We start from the raw sequence: 20280 nt of genomic DNA, 5'->3' as shown, positions 1-20280 counted from the left end.
CGATTCGTTATCGCTTAGTGCCGAGCTTTACTGACTGGAACCGAAGCAACGGAACCAACTCAGCATATTTGTAGTTCATTAGCTAACGGATCGGTTCCTGTTACCTCTATAGGAACAAGTCATATATATCTAAATGGAAAAAGTGTTGGGGAGCAACACAAGCATGAAAAAGGTTCCAATAAGAGCTATAATTGGCTACTTAATAGCCCCTATGGGGACTGACAGCCTATAGAAGGCTCTGTTTGGCATTATACTGGGTTTTTATGCAACCAAAACTTACCCCCTTACCAGAAATTCAAAAATAAGCCCCTACTTTGAGGCCACTGGGAGCAACATCCAAGGGGTTGGGGAGCAACATGTTAGTCACGAGCCACTGGTTGGGGGTCACTGCCCTAGGGCTAGAGTTGCCACTTGGCTGGGGAAATAGCCCCCAAGGCCGGTGAATTTGTGATCACCTCTTGTTCCGCCCCAAATTCCTGCTTCCTCCTCTAGTGGCCACTGCAGGGCTTGAACTAGGGGTAGGGAGAAGAGGCAACTGCCTAGGGTGCAACAATGGTGGGGGCAGCAGGTAGGTATCTTTCCTACCTACCCCTAGTCTGCGCTCCCTTGCCTCTGCTGCTTGTCATTGTGTGGCGCCCCCCATAGGGACTAGGTGGCCAGCCGGGTTGCCTAAGGAACCTAATCGCCTTGGCCCCCTGGTCTACAGAAGCTCCGCCCCTTCAACGACCATCACCCCCACCTCTTGCGAACGTTGCATTACAACCCCACCCATTTTGCATCATAACTCCGCCTCTACCTGACCCTGTGCATTAAGGTTTGGGGGGGAAATAACTTGAAAGAATATTTCCAATGATTATTGGTGCAGAAACCTCTGGGGAGGAGATTAATCAGGCAACACCCCCAGGGCATTAATGGGGTTACTCACCTTTACAATAACTCTTAGTATGATGTACATCAGTGATCCCCAACCAGTGGCTCAGGGGCAACATGTTGCTTCCCAACCCCTTGGGTGTTGCTCTCAGTGCCCCCAAACCAGGGAGTTATTTCTGAATTCCTGACTTGGGGGCAAGTTTTGGTTGAATAAAAACAAGATTTCCTACCAAATAAAGCCCCTGTAAGCTGATAGGGTGCATAGAGGCTGCCTAATAGCCAATCACAGCCCTTATTTGGCTCCTCCATGAACATTTATGGTGCTTGTGTTGCTCTCCAAGTCTTTTTACATTTGACTGTGGCTCCCGAGTAAGAAAGGTTGGGGCCCCCTGATGTAGAGAATGCTATTCTAATACAATTTGCAATTAGTCGCAGTTTTTGAATTATTTAGCTTTTTGTTCAGCAGGTCTCCAGTTTGGAAGTCCAACAGCTATCTGGTTGCTAGGGTTCAATTTAACCAAGCGACCAGTCAGTGATTTGAAAGAGAGAAAGGGATATGAATAGAGGAGGGGCCTAAATAAAAATATAAGGAATAAAAAGTAACAATAACAATAAAACTGGAGCCTCACAGAGCAATAGGGTTTGGCTGCCGGGGTCAGTGACCCCCATTTGAAAGCTGCAAAGAGGCAGAAAAAGAAGGCAAATAATTCACAAACTATAATAATATTCTGAGACAGTTTGCAATTGGTCTTCATTTTTTATTTTTTGTAGCTTTTTAATTACTTCAATAATTGTTCAGCAACTCTCCAGTTTGCAGGGTGGTTGTTAGGGTCCAAATTACCTTAGCAACCAGGGAGTGGTTTGGATGAGAGGCTGGTATATGAATAGGGGAGGGGCTGAATAGAAAGATAAGGAATAAAAAGTAACAATAACAATAAAACTGGAGCCTCACAGAGCAATAGGGTTTGGCTGCCGGGGTCAGTGACCCCCATTTGAAAGCTGCAAAGAGTCAGAAGAAGGCAAATAATTCAAAGACTATAACAAATAAATAATGAAGACCCATTGCAAAGTTGCTAGGAATAGTATATTCTATAACATACTAGCCCCTATATGTAATAAAGGCACTAAGTTAGGGTTGCTAGGGTCCAAATTATCTTAGTAACCAGGGAGTGGTTTGGATGAGAGACAGGTATATGAATAGGGGAGGGGCTGAATAGAAAGATAAGGAATAAAAAGTAACAATAACAATAAAACTGGAGCCTCACAGAGCAATAGGGTTTGGCTGCCGGGGTCAGTGACCCCCATTTGAAAGCTCCATTTGAAAGAGTCAGAAGAAGAAGGGAAATAATTCAAAAACTATCAAAAATAAGAATAGGCCGGTTTATAGGAAATTCAAAGACAAACCAACACTTTAAAACAAGATCTTGCCAATTTTATTTTTTTAAAGAACAGTAACAATTAGCATTCAATTATCCGTGCAGTTGCCCCGGTGCAATTAGCGAGCGGTGCCGGCCGCACTAACGAGGCATAAAAAGACTCCCATGATTTTCACCTCTCGCTTTTTATTTTTGCGAGCGTAATGAGCACTTCGGACGCGCTGCCAACCCTCCTCCGTTTGCCAAACGAGCGCTTGGGTTTAATTTCTTCCTGACTTCGGACACCTCCGAGCTGCCTTGAGAACTTTCCGGATGTTCCGGAGGAGATAATGACTCTGCAAATGCGGCGTTACGATCGCTGCGGTCTGCAGCCGCCAATTTAAGGCGACTATTAGATGCTTCACATTGGCTGGTAATGGAACACAGAACCATATGCTCGCGAATAAAATCACACGAGGAGGAGGGGGGGGTAAGGAAGAGAGAGATATTCAAGTGACAGCCATTACACGCTGGTATTCCGAGAATTAATTAACATTGAGAGGCGGGGGGGGGGGACATCTGGGCTTCACGCTGATTGGAAATGATAAATCAGCTTTTATTCTGCCACAAACGTTTTTGTGCTGCTTCACCTTTCAGGGGCGAGTAAAACTAAAACTTGATTTTATTGGGATTTTGGTCAAAATTAGGAAAAAAAATTCCTGCAAAAATCTGCACATACAGGTATCGGACCCCTTATCCGGAAACCCATTATCCAGAAAGGCCATCTCCCATAGATTCCATTGTAATCAAATAATTCACATTTTTAAAAATGATTCCCTTTTTCTCTGTAATAATAAAACAGTACCTGTACTTGATCCCAACTAAGATATAATTACCCCTTATTGGGGCAGAACAGCCCTATTGGGTTTATTTCATGGTTAAATGATTCCCTTTTCTCTGTAATAATAAAACAGTACCTGTACTTGATCCCAACTAAGATATAATTACCCCTTATTGGGGCAGAACAGCCCTATTGGGTTTTATTTAATGGTTAAATGATTCCCTTTTCTCTGTAATAATAAAACAGTACCTGTACTTGATCCCAACTAAGATATAATTACCCCTTATTGGGGCAGAACAGCCCTATTGGGTTTATTTAATGGTTAAATGATTCCCTTTTCTCTGTAATAATAAAACAGTACCTGTACTTGATCCCAACTAAGATATAATTACCCCTTATTGGGGGCAGAACAGCCCTATTGGGTTTATTTCATGGTTAAATGATTCCCTTTTCTCTGTAATAATAAAACAGTACCTGTACTTGATCCCAACTAAGATATAATTACCCCTTATTGGGGCAGAACAGCCCTATTGGGTTTATTTAATGGTTAAATGATTCCCTTTTCTCTGTAATAATAAAACAGTACCTGTACTTGATCCCAACTAAGATATAATTACCCCTTATTGGGGGCAGAACAGCCCTATTGGGTTTATTTAATGGTTAAATGATTCCCTTTCTCTGTAATAATAAAACAGTACCTGTACTTGATCCCAACTAAGATATAATTACCCCTTATTGGGGGCAGAACAGCCCTATTGGGTTTATTTCATGGTTAAATGATTCCCTTTTCTCTGTAATAATAAAACAGTACCTGTACTTGATCCCAACTAAGATATAATTACCCCTTATTGGGGCAGAACAGCCCTATTGGGTTTTATTTCATGGTTAAATGATTCCCTTTTCTCTGTAATAATAAAACCAGTACCTGTACTTGATCCCAACTAAGATATAATTACCCCTTATTGGGGCCAGAACAGCCCTATTGGGTTTTATTTCATGGTTAAATGATTCCCTTTTCTCTGTAATAATAAAGCAGTACCTGTACTTGATCCCAATTAAGATATAATTACCCCTTATTGGGGCAGAACAGCCCTATTGGGTTTATTTAATGGTTAAATGATTCCCTTTTCTCTGTAATAATAAAACAGTACATGTACTTGATCCCAACTAAGATATAATTACCCCTTATTGGGGCAGAACAGCCCTATTGGGTTTATTTAATGGTTAAATGATTCCCTTTTCTCTGTAATAATAAAACAGTACCTGTACTTGATCCCAACTAAGATATAATTACCCCTTATTGGAGGTTAAACAATCCTATTGGGTATAATTACTGTTTAAATAATGTTTTTAGCAGACTTTAGGTAGGAGATCCGAATTACGGAAAGACCCCTTATCCAGAAAACCTCAGGTCCCGAGCATTCTGGATAACAGGTCCCATACCTGTATTCCCATATTCCTTTGTCCTTGGTAACATGGGGAGGAAAGTGGGGATCAACAGCACCAGTCCAGGGGGCTTTCTGTGGCGTGACTTTCACCAGGGGCAAATTACTCAGAGGCTCATTTATAGAGATGCGCGAAAAAAATTGTGAAACGCATTTGTCCCACGATTTTTTTGTCGCCCGCGTCTATTTTTTTTGTCGTCTGCACTTTTTTGACGTGACCACGCCCCTTTTTGACGCGCAACTAATTTTTTAATATGGAGCTTTAAGTACTTTGGTCTTTTTTGCGATCAGTAGAAGCTTCCTGGGCTTCGCATAGCAGTTGTCATGGAGTTGGGATCACAGGTAATAGGGACCAGAGGTGGCCCAGTTTAGCACAGTTCACGGCCCGGCACTGGTCCCTTGCCTGGTGGTTGGGGACCGCTGATATATAGGACTACAAAGTCATATCACGATGCACGTCAGTCACTGCCTTGTGAGTTGCCAACTGAGTGTTATTGTCCCATCTACTGTTTTACCCTTCGACTTCATGGAGTTTGAATAAAGAAGACAAATAAAGGCCACAGAATGTCTATGAAGATTCTCATTCATCCAGGCCATGATATACAGTATCTAGTAGCATTAAGTCTTAAACAACTGGACTTTTCTGAGTTTTTCTTGATGGACTATTGTCTATGAAGATTCTCATTCATCCAGGCCATGATATACAGTATCTAGTAGCATTAAGTCTAAAACAACTGGACTTTTCTGAGTTTTTCTTGATGGACTATTGTCTATGAAGATTCTCATTCATCCAAGCCATTATATACAGTATCTAGTAGCATTAAGTCTAAAACAACTGGACTTTTCTGAGTTTTTCTTGATGGACTATTGTCTATGAAGATTCTCATTCATCCAGGCCATGATATACAGTATCTAGTAGAATTAAGTCCAAAGCAACTGGGCTTCCTTGAGGAAACTTTCACTGCTCATCCGAGTTTTTAAAAAAAAAACTCAGAAAGTGCAGTTGCTTTAGACTTAATTCTACTAGATAAAGGAAGAAGAAGGCCTGGCTATTATTGTAGGGTGTCTGCTATCAGTCTGCTATCGCCCCAATATATGTCTGTTGCCCAAACGAAGCCTCAATGGGTCTAATGTCATGAATACATACTATTGGTTTTTCTTAATATAGATATAGAGAGAATTTCTGAAAGTCAAGGCTAAAGTCAGAGATGCACAGAGATTATTGACCATCTTGGGAGCTTATTGTTGACCCAAACCCACTGCCTCTGAACCCATATTCAATTGGGGCTTGGCTGGAAATCCTATCAGACGCATTCACATTTGACCATGGTCAGGTTGTCTTCTGGCAGACAATCATGCTCATTTTGCACATCACTTGTGGAGAAAAGTACAGAAGACATGAGGGATTTTGCCCCTTTTTGGAGCTTTACACCCTTTTCATAAATGACCCCTTTAGTGTGTGGGTACAAAGTGCAAGGTATGCCGAGCTTAATGGAACTTTTTGCAATTGCAATGAAGGCATCTGGTGTTCATGGCCTGTTGAGTGGTTGGTAGAACTAGGGTAGGAGGCAAGATATGAATGCTCAGATGGAAGCTTGGAAGCCTTGGGAAATAGTGCTTTGTACAAACCTCAACTGCAGAACCAAAACACATACATTATTCTATATCCAATGAAAAAAATGTCAAGTTTGAGTGAATTTTGATCAGCAAAGTTTGATGCAACAACAGAGTCTTCTAAAGTTCTTGGTGGTGGGATCAAGGAGATTGAGGTTTTATTTCAAATTTCCTTTTAGCCAATGGAATCGGCTTTAGCCAGACGTACTGGAGGTTGGAGATAAGAAGAAAACCATGGTTTAGCTAAGCCCGGTGTTTTAAGGTTTAGAAGAATATACGCTTGCTCTTCAGAACAAACAATTCCGACAATATCTGCCAGTTCTGTGTTTCTATGTATATCCCCAAACAATAGGCCGTTAGCTATGAAATGCCGAGCGTGTGGAACCGTGCCCGTCTGGATTCCGCGTTCCTTAATAAGAATAAGCAGATTGTGAGTGACAGTTCCAAGCACCGTATGCGAGTTCCACGTCTCGTCATTGTTACATTGTGATTAGAGAGAAAATAACTTGCACGGTAAATATAAAAAAAAGAAAGAAATGCAGCCGGCACGCTGGGCTTTTAAGCAAATCACAGCCGTCGTAAATGTCCTTAAATATATCCATCATTCCCCTGTGGTTAGGTGAAATCTTTTGTATTGAGCAAAAATAATTGTTTTGCAGAATTAATTTGGTATCGGAGGCCAAGGGTCGGAGGCTGATGGGAATGTGCCGGGATGGGGGGGTAATGTTCCATTACATCTTTATTCATTGTTGGATGGAGCTATAACTTTAGTTATGGGATGACTTTTCCTATTTTGGGTTCCTAAGGAATATACGGATCTTTATTGGGTGATCTGGTATGTATTGTACATAGGGCAAACTCTACATCAGTGGTTCTCAACCTGTGGGTCGGGACCCCTTTGGGACCCTTTCACAGGGGTCGCCTAAGACCATCGGAAAACACATATTGGTCTTAGGAACCGAGACACCGCTCCTCTATGGTTGGGGGTCACCACAACTGTATTAAAGGGTCACAGCATTAGGAAGGTTGAGGACCACTGATCTACATCAATATGGACATTGAAGAAAGGCTTTAGGTGACAGATTCTTGGAATGTGGTTAATATTTCAATTGACTTCTGAACCGGTTCTCATTGTAGTTCTCACAAGGTTGAGACAGAATGATAGCACATTGGGTATTGTGACCCTTGGTCTTTGTCTGTATCCAAAGAGAGGCTTGTCGACTATATGTGGCCTTGACCTGCTTAGGGGAGTTCTTTGAATGATGCCATCGTGAACAAGTAAATGGACCACCACTAGGAAAGAGTTGGACACCGTTGGTGTGTATCAATATTTTTGGTAGTTGCATTTGGCAATGAACCCAGTCTTCCAGCTGTTTACTGCCAAGTTCATCTCACCTATCAAATAACTGGGTGGGTGTGCGTTATTATAGATAATGGGGAACCAAGCTCTTTACTTGGTTTGACACTTGGTTTGACACCACCCCCATTGTTTTCAGTTACAGCACCCCCTATGTGTAGAGTTCTATTCCACAAGGGTGTCGGCATGTGGTTGGGTGCTTCTCCTATCAGTAGGCATCACTGCAAGGCCCCAAGTACAGGGAGATAAGGATTAATTTTTAGAAAACAGAGCTGAAAGTCAAGGCATGCTGTAATCAAGCAAATGAGAAGACAAGGGAGTCATTAGGGGCAGGTAACAATCAGATAAAGTCCATAAATGGTCTAGGAACCAGTATATGAGACCAGAAGGCAAAACCATACATTCTCCCTGTTTTGGCACCAAAGCTCCACATGATAATCTTGCATTGTCATTGTGTGATGATGTCACTACTGCATCACTCTAACATGATTATGTCACTGTGATGTCACTGTGGAACATGGGAGTTAGGAGCTGACTGGCACCAAAAAAGGAGGAGGCATTGGCCAATCAATTGCTTTGGCTCCATTTTCAAATCAAGGTGTAAAAAACTGGGGTAGCGAGAGGTTATTGCACCTAAACTAAACCCAATGAGGCAATGAAATGATGATGTTTTATTGGGTTATAGAGTTAATTGTAACATCTTTATTCCTTGAGGATTATGGGATTTTATGAAAAAATTTCATCAGATGATGCCGTTCAACTGAGTTAATCAAATCCAAATAGTGGTTGCTCTGATGTTGCTGTAGGGAAAGTTGGTATGTTGTTAAAATCAGTCGGGTCCATTAATAAGAATCAGAAGTTTTACAGACCGGCCAATCAAATCCAACAGTGATATCTCCGGATATTACCCCAGTGGTGGGAGCAAGCGAACCCAATTTGCTGTGACCTCGCCCGTTTTTACGCAACTGCGTCCAATTTGACAGCCGGCGTGGAATTCCGCCCGAGGTTTCATCATTTCCCCCCTTTTTACTTACTGCGCGGATCAGTAATAACCTCTGTGGGAACCGTGTCGGCGACTGAGTCTGAAACGCGTGAGGGAGGCGAGATGTCGGGAGGGAACGTGGCCATAATAACCAGAGTGGGACTGAGGCTTTACTGGTATTGCGGCTGCTGAATGTACATTATGTAGGGAGTTACACACAGCCAAACAGGGGAAATTGCATTAAGTTATATATATATTCCCTCCCCATTAAGCAAAATTGTTTGTCCTTATGTTGCAATATATTCCAGCTGGGCAACTGCGTCCCACTCACCCCCAGTCTGGCCCCTCCTACACTCACTCACCCCCAGTCTGGCCCCTCCTACACTCACTCACCCCCAGTCTGGCCCCTCCTACACTCACTCACCCCAGTCTGGCCCCTCCTACACTCACTCACCCCCAGTCTGGCCCCTCCTACACTCACTCACCCCCAGTCTGGCCCCTCCTACACTCACTCACCCCCCAGTCTGGCCCTCCTACACTCACTCACCCCCAGTCTGGCCCTCCTACACTCACTCACCCCGGTCTGGCCAGTCCTACACTCACCCCCAGTCTGGCCAGTCCTACACTCACTCACCCCCGGTCTGGCCAGTCCTACACTCACTCACCCCCAGTCTGGCCAGTCCTACACTCACTCACCCCCAGTCTGGCCCCTCCTACACTCACTCACCCCCAGTCTGGTCCCTCCTACACTCACTCACCCCCGGTCTGGCCAGTCCTACACTCACCCCCAGTCTGGCCAGTCCTACACTCACTCACCCCCAGTCTGGCCCCTCCTACACTCACTCACCCCCGGTCTGGCCAGTCCTACACTCACTCACCCCCGGTCTGGCCTGTCCTACACTCACTCACCCCCGGTCTGGCCTGTCCTACACTCACTCACCCCCGGTCTGGCCTGTCCTACACTCACTCACCCCCGGTCTGGCCTGTCCTACACTCACTCACCCCCGGTCTGGCCTGTCCTACACTCACTCACCCCCGGTCTGGCCTGTCCTACACTCACTCACCCGCCGGTCTGGCCTTGTCCTACACTCACTCACCCCCGGTCTGGCCTGTCCTACACTCACTCACCCCCGGTCTGGCCTGTCCTACACTCACTCACCCCCGGTCTGGCCAGTCCTACACTCACTCACCCCCAGTCTGTCCTACACTCACTCACCCCCGGTCTGGCCAGTCCTACACTCACTTTAATCTGCTTCAATATACCTGTAACAGAGGGACTGAGTTTTACCTGCATGTTGCGCGCTTTCAAGGTTAAAACCCCCAAATGGCTGCCCTTTTATTGGCCCGTTGGGATCACCTGACTGTAGCTGGGAAGCGAAGGAATTACATGTACTGTAAATGGTTTGATGGCTTTGAGCTCAGTTACAGTTAATAATATCACTTGCTGCGTATAATGTATAATAACCATTGTCTGGTAGTGAGTATTGTGTGAATGTACCGGATACACCAAGTCTCTTTATCATTCTCTTTATCACAGACAGATCTATAGAAGCTTCTGCCAAGACTTGGGTTTGATTCCAGCTAGAGCTTTATCTTCCTGTCTCTCTGTATGTTCTTCTCTTGTTTGTGTGGGTTTCCTTTGGGTTCCCCTGGTTTCATTTAAAAATATGGGGGGTAGATTAATTAAGGGCGGGGCTCTGTCTGGCAGAAGCCACTCCCCTTCCGCCATTGTGCCGTACTGGGAACATGAGATGCTGAGAGATATTTACATCCCCCAGTCAGTCTAATGGACTGGTAACCAGTGAGGGGGAGATGTGTGGTTACTGGGGGTAATACCATTATTGTGTGAGACTAATAATAACAGTTCTAGAAAAGTTTGACCAAAATCCGTTGTCCTTATTTGACTTAGAAACCTGCGAGTGTTTATTTGGTCCCTTTGCCCCTAGAGAATGGCTACGGGATCACAATAGAGTCATAAATCACCGTCTTTTCCGGGAAATAATTGCTTATGAAAAACCAAAGAGATTTTGTTTTCTGTCACCAACGGCCGTAGAGTTACTAACGAATTGGGGCGCTATTATGTAAATTGCTGCTCCTGGATAAACGAGAAGAGCGGAGTTTTGGCCCAGAATCTCAGAGTAACCAATCAGATGCCAGCTTTCTGTAATAAACTGCCATAGGGTATAAGTCAAATAACTGGACTTGCTGTGTTTTTTTTAAGACGTTTTACCTGGTTAGGGTTTCAGGGTTAGGGTTTTAGGGTTAGGGTTTTAGGGTTTCAGGGTTAGGGTTTCAGGGTTAGGGTTAGGGTTTTAGGGTTAGGGTTTTAGGGTTAGGGTTTTAGGGTTTTAGGGTTAGGGTTTTAGGGTTTCAGGGTTAGGGTTTCAGGGTTAGGGTTTCAGGGTTAGGGTTTCAGGGTTAGGGTTAGGGTTTTAGGGTTAGGGTTTTAGGGTTAGGGTTTTAGGGTTTCAGGGTTAGGGTTAGGGTTTTAGGGTTAGGGTTTTAGGGTTAGGGTTTTAGGGTTTCAGGGTTAGGGTAAGGGTTTTAGGGTTAGGGTTTAGGGTTTCAGGGTTAGGGTTTCAGGGTTAGGGTTTCAGGGTTAGGGTTTTAGGGTTAGGGTTTCAGGGTTAGGGTTTTAGGGTTTTAGGGTTAGGGTTTCAGGGTTAGGGTTTTAGGGTTAGGGTTTCAGGGTTTCAGGGTTAGGGTTTTAGGGTTAGGGTTTCAGGGTTAGGGTTTTAGGGTTAAGATTTTAGGGTTACGGTTAGGGTTTCAGGGTTAGGGTTTTAGGGTTAAGGTTTTAGGGTTTCAGGGTTAGAGTTTCAGGGTTAGGGTTTTAGGGTTAGGGTTAAGATTTTAGGGTTACGGTTAGGGTTTCAGGGTTGGGGTTTTAGGGTTACGGTTAGGGTTTTAGGGTTAGGGTTTCAGGGTTAGGGTTAGGGTTTTAGGGTTACGGTTAGGGTTTTAGGGTTAAGGTTTTAGGGTTACAGTTAGGGTTTTAGGGTTAGGGTTTTAGAGTTAGGGTTTCAGGGTTAGGGTTTCAGGGTTAGGGTTTTAGGGTTAGGGTTAGGGTTTTAGGGTTTCAGGGTTAGGGTTTCAGGGTTAGGGTTTTAGGGTTTCAGGGTTAGGGTTTCAGGGTTAGGGTTTTAGGGTTAGGGTTTCAGGGTTAGGGTTTTAGGGTTAGGGTTTCAGGGTTTCAGGGTTAGGGTTTTAGGGTTAGGGTTTCAGGGTTTCAGGGTTAGGGTTTTAGGGTTAAGATTTTAGGGTTACGGTTAGGGTTTCAGGGTTAGGGTTTTAGGGTTAAGGTTTTAGGGTTTCAGGGTTAGAGTTTCAGGGTTAGGGTTTTAGGGTTAGGGTTAGGGTTTTAGGGTTACGGTTAGGGTTTCAGGGTTGGGGTTTTAGGGTTACGGTTAGGGTTTTAGGGTTAGGGTTTCAGGGTTAGGGTTAGGGTTTTAGGGTTACGGTTAAGGTTTTAGGGTTAAGGTTTTATGGTTAGGGTTTTAGGGTTAGGGTTTTAGAGTTAGGGTTTCAGGGTTAGGGTTTCAGGGTTAGGGTTTCAGGGTTAAGGTTAGGGTTTTAGGGTTACGGTTAGGGTTTTAGGGTTAAGGTTTTAGGGTTACAGTTAGGGTTTCAGGGTTTCAGGGTTTTAGGGTTAAGGTTAGGGTTTTAGGGCTATGGTTTCAGGGTTAGGGTTTTAGGGTTAGGGTTTTAGGGTTAAGGTTTTAGGGTTTCAGGGTTAGGGTTTTAGGGTTAGGTTTTAGGGTTTTAGGGTTTCAGGGTTAGGGTTTTAGGGTTAGGGTTTTAGGGTTAGGGTTTCAGGGTTAGGGTTTTAAGGTTTTAGGGTTTTAAGGTTTTAGGGTTAAGGTTTTAGGGTTAGGGTTTTAGGGTTAAGGTTTTAGGGTTAGGGTTTCAGGGTTAGGGTTTTAGGGTTAAGGTTTTAGGGTTAGGGTTAGGGTTTTAGGGCTATGGTTTCAGGGTTAGGGCTTTAGGGTTACGGTTAGGGTTTTAGGGTTAAGGTTTTAGGGTTAGGGTTTCAGGGTTAGGGTTTTAGGGTTAGGGTTTTAGGGTTAGGGTTTCAGGGTTAGGGTTTTAGGGTTAGGGTTTTAGGGTTAGGGTTTTAGGGTTAGGGTTTCAGGGTTTTAGGGTTAGGGTTTCAGGGTTAGGGTTTTAGGGCTATGGTTTCAGGGTTAGGGTTTTAGGGCTATGGTTTCAGGGTTAGGGCTTTAGGGTTACGGTTAGGGTTTTAGGGTTAAGGTTTTAGGGTTAGGGTTTCAGGGTTAAGGTTTTAGGGTTAAGGTTTTAGGGTTAGGGTTTTAGGGTTACGGTTTTAGGGTTTCAGGGTTAAGGTTTTAGGATTACGGTTTTAGGGTTACGGTTTTAGGGTTAGGGTTTCAGGGTTAAGGTTTTAGGGTTAAGGTTTTAGGGTTTTAGGGTTTTAGGGTTAGGGTTTTAGGGTTAGGGTTTCAGGGTTAGGGTTTCAGGGTTAAGGTTTTAGGGTTAAGGTTTTAGGGTTTTAGGGTTTTAGGGTTAGGGTTTTAGGGTTAGGGTTTCAGGGTTAAGGTTTTAGGGTTAAGGTTTTAGGGTTTTAGGGTTAGGGTTTTAGGGTTAGGGTTTCAGGGTTAGGGTTTCAGGGTTAGGGTTTCAGGGTTAAGGTTTTAGGGTTAAGGTTTTAGGGTTTTAGGGTTTTAGGGTTAAGGTTTTAGGGTTAAGGTTTTAGGGTTACGGTTTTAGGGTTACGGTTTTAGGGTTAGGGTTTCAGGGTTAAGGTTTTAGGGTTAAGGTTTTAGGGTTTTAGGGTTAGGGTTTCAGGGTTACGGTTTTAGGGTTAAGGTTTTAGGGTTTTAGGGTTTTAGGGTTAGGGTTTCAGGCTTAGAGTAATGCTAACTGCACATATTTGGCTGGGGGTTATCCAGGACCGCGCCCGTTTTGATGCAACCACATCTATTTTTCCGCGACCTCGCCCAACAATTTGCCAGTAGCATTCGTAGCATTACTGGAGAAAAAATTCACTCATCACTAATCATCTCCTATAAGTATATTCTGTTACATCTATTAATTAGTTACGCTAGCCATATCTCAGCCGTATTTGCAGCTCAGCAAAGAATTAATACAAAACTTTACCCCCCCCCTACACCAAACTACGTGCCATGGGTGCTGTTTCGGATTCGTACAGAAAGATTTCCGCTTGATACAATTTACCCAGAAAGCCAAGGTCAGTCCAGTTAAGATGAAAGACTTATTGGGGCTTAACTGCAGTAATTAAGAATTTCTGAGAATAATGCGCTTTGGGGGTTAATAAGGAGCTTAGAGCCGCTGTGGAATCGGATTGAGCGCGTGTATCTAGATAACCAATGGCAGCGCAAATCTGAGCACGTTGCTAACAATCTACTTGTCCTTTCAATCTTCTCGCAGATAATTGTGATGATCCGTTGGCTTCTCCGCTGCCGGCGCCAGCCTTTGACAGCTCGTCAGAACTTTTCGGTTCACGCGGCGATGCCAAGCTCAACAGCCGGGAAGGTAAGATCTCGCTCTTTGAAGCCCATGTCAGACTCCTATAGAAACGTTGTGAATTATTCATCAGCCGAGGCATCTATAGCTCTGATCCTACCTGAGCCTAGAACAGCAAATCTCTTTTATTCCTGAAGTCTATAATCTGTATAATATAGAAAAGTCGGGGGACATGAACACTATGGAGCTGATTTTTCAATCTTCAGAATTTACATTTTTTCATGATTACATTTTTTTTCAAAAAAACTATTGTTTCTCCTACTCCCATGTAACTGGAGGAGTCCCAAGCCGGACTTGGATTTCTTACTATTGAGTGCTATTCTGATACCTACTGGGAGCTGCTATCTTGCTCCCTTCCCATTGTTCTGCTGATCGGCTGCTGGGGGTGAGGGGGGGGATATCACTCCAACTTGCAGCGCAGCAGTAAAGTGTGCCTGAGTCTGAGCTTTCAGCCAGCGCTACACATTAGAACTGCTTTCAGCTAACCTATTGTTTCTCCTACTCCCATGTAACTGGAGGAGTCCCAAGCCGGACTTGGATTTCTTACTATTGAGTGCTATTCTGATACCTACTGGGAGCTGCTATCTTGCTCCCTTCCCATTGTTCTGCTGATCGGCTGCTGGGGGTGAGGGGGGGTATCACTCCAACTTGCAGCGTAGCAGTAAAGTGTGCCTGAGTCTGAGCTTTCAGCCGGCACTACACATTAGAACTGCTTTCAGCTAACCTATTGTTTCTCCTACTCCCATGTAACTGGAGGAGTCCCAAGCCGGACTTGGATTTCTTACTATTGAGTGCTATTCTGATACCTACTGGGAGCTGCTATCTTGCTCCCTTCCCATTGTTCTGCTGATCGGCTGCTGGGGGGGAGGAGGGGGGGGATATCACTCCAACTTGCAGCGCAGCAGTTAAGTGTGCCTGATTGTTTCATAGGTTAGAAATGACCATATTTCAGTATATAAAGCAATTAGACATCATTAGGCTGATTGTTTTGTCATCTCCGTTAGTCGGGTCACACAGTTCCGCCGCAATGTTTGAAAACCTTTCCTTCTCAGCTGTAATGTGTATAAAACTGCACTGGATCTGGCACATTATTTAACACGCTAACAAGGATCACATCATAGCAAAAACATCCATTCGGCAGTAAAGTACGATGGAACGATATCGAGAGGATTCCGACTGCTGGAATCACGTTTATTGCGGCGGAGCAGCTGCCTCCGTAGGTGTTTCTTTCACAACTGCCAGATCTGCAAAATGTCAGAATGAGGTGCTATTACTTAAAAATGCTAAATGCACGTACATGTTATATTTATGAAGCGCCGCTGAGTGCGCGCAGTTTCACTTACAGTAACCGACATAATGCGACGAATTAATATAATGAAGAACAGAGACCCAGGTGCAGCGAGAAGCAATGGAAAACAATAAGTGTTCTGTATTCATTAGAGTAAATGAAATAATGCACTTGTACCCTAAAAACACATTATTTGCCCCCTAGAGAAGGAAGATCATTCTGGTTGGTATGTATAGGGGGACATGCAGGACTCCAGTCCCAATGGAGGTCCAGACTACCACAATTGTAACAGAGTTTACTGAGAAAGAGACAGAGTTTGGGTTGGGGATTGGGCAGGTAGGGATATGGATCCCTGTGATATCTGAAGGAAACCAACCATAGTGTCCCAATGGCCTTTACTGGGGTTGAGGTCAGGAACAAGGAGGAAACTGGGTTCAGAAGGTCCAATAAGCGGTATTCAAGGGGTTAATTAACATAGTTACATAGTTACATAGTTACATAGGGTTGAAAAAAGACCATTGTCCATCAAGTTCAACCCATCCGAGTAAACCCAGCACACAACCTATACTAACCAATCTATACACTCACATACATAAACTATATATATACAACCAGTAATACTAACTGTAGATATTAGTATCACAATAGCCTTGGATATTCTGCTTGTTCAAAAACTCATCCAGGCCCCTCTTAAAGGCATTAACAGAGTCTGCCATTACCACATCACTAGGAAGGGCATTCCACAGCCTCACTGCCCTCACCGTGAGGAACCCCCTACCCAACATCCCCCGGCAGGGCATTCCCCAACCCCCTCACTGCCCTCACCGTGAGGAACCCCCTACCCAACATCCCCCGGCAGGGCATTCCCCAACCCCCTCACTGCCCTCACCGTGAGGAACCCCCTACCCAACATCCCCCGGCAGGGCATTCCCCAACCCCCTCACTGCCCTCACCGTGAGGAACCCCCTACCCAACATCCCCCAGCAGGGCATTCCCCAACCCCTCACTGCCCTCACCGTGAGGAACCCCCTACCCAACATCCCCCGGCAGGGCATTCCCCAACCCCCTCACTGCCCTCACCGTGAGGAACCCCCTACCCAACATCCCCCGGCAGGGTATTCCCCAACCCCCTCACTGCCCTCACCGTGAGGAACCCCCTACGCTGCTTCAAATGGAAGCTCTGTTCCTCTAATCTATAGGGGGGGCCTCTGGTGCGCTGATTGTTTTTATGGGAAAAAAGAACATCCCCCAACTGCCTATAATCCCCTCTAATGTACTTGTACAGAGTAATCATGTCCCCTCGCAAGCGCCTCTTTTCCAGAGAAAACAACCCCAACCCTGACAGTCTAACCTCATAGCTTAAATCTTCCATCCCCTTAACCAGTTTAGTTGCACGTCTCTGCACTCTCTCCAGCTCATTAATATCCTTCTTAAGGACTGGAGCCCAAAACTGCCCCCCATACTCAAGGTGAGGCCTTACCAGGGACCTATAAAGCGGCAAAAATATGTTCTCATCCCTTGAGTCAATGCCCTTTTTTATACAAGACAGCACTTTATTTGCTGTAGTAGCCACAGAATGACACTGCCTGGAATTAGACAACTTGTGATCTACATTAAGTCTCAGGTCAAATTCAGGCAAAGGTTCAAGGGAGTATAGTCTAAAGGCAGAGCAGAGAGTGAAAACCAGCAGAAATAACAATTTAGGCACACCCAGGAGCTTTCTGGAAAAAGACCTATAATTGGGTATTGAACCCGGGTACTGAGTGTTCTTTTATTTTGAATTTGGCTCCAAAGTATGATATGATGATGTCACCCATTTGGGTTGGGAAATGGGCAGGTAGTGTGACCAAAAACCCTTCTACTGGCCCCGGATATGGATCCCTGTGATATCTGAAGGAAACCAACCATGGTGTCCCAATGGCCTTTACTGGGGTTGAGGTCAGGAACAAGGAGGAAACTGGGTTCAGAAGGTCCAATAAGCGGTATCCAAGGGGTTAATCAGGGTCGGACTGGGGGGTGCAGGGCCCACTGCAGGTGCCCCAGCCGCATCCCCTAACCCCCCCAGGGGCCCCCCTAACCCCCCCGCAGGGCCCCCAGCTGACGTCCTCCCCGAGCGCGTATAAATTGAACGCGTCAGGGAGGAACAGTCAGTAGGGGGAGCACCGGCAAAGGTCGGACTGCGCCGCTGGGGCCCATTAGGGCCGGGGCCCACCGGGATTTTTCCCAGTGTCCCGGCGGCCCAGTCCGAACCTGGGGTTAATCAAGTCTCAGGTCAAATTCAGGCAAAGGTTCAAGGGAGTGTAGTCTAAAGGCAGAGCAGAGAGTCCAAACCAGCAGAAATAACAATTTAGGCACTCTCAGGAGCTTTCTGGAAAAAGATCTATAATTGGGTATTGAACCCGGGTACTGAGCATTCTTTTGTTTTGAATTTGGCTCCAAAGCATGATATGAAGGCATCACCCATTTGGGTTGGGGATTGGGTAGGTAGGGATATGGATCCCTGTGATATCTGAAGGGAGCCAAGCATGGTATCCCAATGGCCTTTACTGGGGTTGAGGTCAGGAACAAGGAGGAAGCTGAGTTCAGAAGGTCCAATAAGCAGTATTCAAGGGGTTAATCAAGTCTCAGGTCAAATTCAAGCAAAAGTTTGAGGGAGTGTAGTCTAAAGGCAGAGCAGAGAGTCCAAACCAGCAGAAATAACAATTTAGGCACACCCAGGAGCTTAATGAAAAACGACCTATAATTGGGTATTGAACCCGGGTACTGAGCGTTCTTTTATTTTAAATTTGGCTCCAAAGCATGATATGATGATGTCATCCATTTGGGTTGGGGATTGGGCAGGTAGGGATATGGATCCCTGTGATATCTGAAGGGAACCAAGCATGGTGTCCCAATGGCCTTTACTGGGGTTGAGGTCAGGAACAAGGAGGAAGCTGGGTTCAGAAGGTCCAATAAGCGGTATCCAAGGGGTTAATCCACTCTCAGGTCAAATTCAAGCAAAAGTTCGAGGGAGTGTAGTCTAAAGGCAGAGCAGAGAGTCCAGAAATAACAATTTAGGCACACCCAGGAGCTTAATGAAAAAAGACCCATAATCGGGCATTGAACCCGGGTACTGAGCGTTCTTTTATTTTGAATTTGGCTCCAAAGCATGATATGATGATGTCATCCGTTGGTGCTCCATCACCAGGAAACCACGCAGTTACCATGGGTGCTGCCATCTTGAACTATAGAATGACGCGTGCCTGGAGGTGTGTCATCCAAGATGGCAGCACCCATAGGCACCATGTGGCAACGGAACACTCATTACACATATGTAGAACTACCCATGGGTTTTTTGGCCCCTTAATCTTAGAAGCCACGATTTTTGGGTCCCATGTTACATCATAAATTGGGGCTTCAAAAAGTTCTACTGATGTTTGGCTTATGGTTCTTTGGGAAACCAGGCAACAACTCTACGTGCCATGCCCCATTGAGTATAAAAATCAACTTTGCTCAAAATAAGAGTAATGTATTTACTATGGGGTGTAAATGTAAGAGGTCCATTATGTCTACAACCTCTTTGGGATTTCCGACTATAACCTTTTATTGTCTTGACTCCTCCCAGGAGCTGGTGGTTGGACGCCGCTGGAATCCAACACGAGGCAATGGCTTCAGATTGATCTGGGAGAGAGATTCGATATCACTGGGGTCGCTACACAAGGACGATATGGGAGCTCTGATTGGGTGATGAGTTACAGCCTTATGTTCAGTGACACCGGGCGCAACTGGAGGCCGTACCACCAAGACAACAACATATGGGTAAGAGCTGAGTCTTCTTTTGAACCTATCAACAGAGTGGGAGTCAAGGGATCTCTAAGATTCTTCTCAATCATTCTTATTATAGATTCTGCTTGTCCCTCTGAGACGGGGACAGTGGGATTTTTTTGGAAAGAAGTGTTGAGAGTCACAGACTGTTGGTGTTGGCTATGTTTTTGGATTTTATCAGGGGCAATTATAGGATGAGATGATATAGGATAAGTCAAGGGATCTCTAAGATTCTTCTCAAGCATTCTTATTCTAGATTCTGCTTGTCCCTCTGAGACGGGGCCGGTGGGATTTTTTTGGAAAGAAGTGTTGAGAGTCACAGACTGTTGGTGTTGGCTATGTTTTGGATTTTATCAGGGCCAATTATAGGATGAGATGATATAGGATAAGTCAAGGGATCTCTAAGATTCTTCTCAAGCATTCTTATTATAGATTCTACTTGTCCCTCTGAGACGGGGCCGGTGGGATTTTTTTGGAAAGAAGTGTTGAGGGCTATGTTTTTGGATTTTATCAGGGGCAATTATAGGATAAGATGATGAGATTATTATATTATGAGATGAAAACAGGACTTTTGCTGAAAATAATTCTTCCCTTGAACTGGATAGAAACAGCGCGTTTCGCAGGAAAGTTGGGGTGCGTGCCCTCCTTCCGGATAAATGGTTATAAAGCGCATCGCTATGAGCCAAAAGGTGCATTTATGCTGAAGGGAAATCTGAGAGAATATTGGATTCCTACTCAGATGTGATACTTTTAATATATAACTGAAATGTTCCATTAATAATGCAGCAGGAGAGTTTAAAGACAGAGCGCCCCAGGTGATGAATATTTAATGGTGTAGTTGTATCTGAGAGCCATAGCAACGGGCATTAGCGTTACTTGCCTCTTTATTGCTGCTTTATAGAACTGAGTGCTCTTTATCAATGGGATTCAGCTACTCGGTGTCACAGTCAGATTACTAGTTGCCGATATTCTTCCTCTGCTCCAACATCAACTTCGACTCCATGTTTAGCTTTGTGCTACTTGGCTGTCTCCTTGGGGCCAGGTTCTACTCCCAGGGTTAAAGGAACAGTAACACCAATAAATGAAAGTGTATAAAAGTAAGTAAAATATAATGTGCTGCTGCCCTGCACTGGTAAAAGTTGTGTGTTTACTTCAGAAAGTCTACTATAATTTATATAAATAAGCTGCTATGTAGCCATGGGGGCAGCCATTCAAAGTA

The 20280-nt window shown here is 44.7% G+C and overlaps 1 protein-coding gene across 1 annotated transcript in view; it reads left to right on the top strand.

The window, feature by feature from the left end:
• Positions 1 to 20280, top strand: part of cntnap5 (contactin associated protein family member 5) — a 294459-nt gene that overhangs the window by 51369 nt on the left and 222810 nt on the right. The window contains exons 2-3 of the mRNA XM_031893445.1: positions 13874 to 13978; positions 18862 to 19055. Coding sequence (XP_031749305.1) covers positions 13874 to 13978; positions 18862 to 19055 — 299 coding nt within the window. The remainder of the gene's footprint in view (positions 1 to 13873; positions 13979 to 18861; positions 19056 to 20280) is intronic.

The sequence above is a fragment of the Xenopus tropicalis genome, chromosome 9 (assembly GCF_000004195.4).
Source record: "Xenopus tropicalis strain Nigerian chromosome 9, UCB_Xtro_10.0, whole genome shotgun sequence".
Lineage (NCBI taxonomy): Eukaryota > Metazoa > Chordata > Amphibia > Anura > Pipidae > Xenopus > Xenopus tropicalis.
Note: the sequence above shows the minus strand (reverse complement) of the source record. Positions and strands in the feature narration are given on the sequence as shown.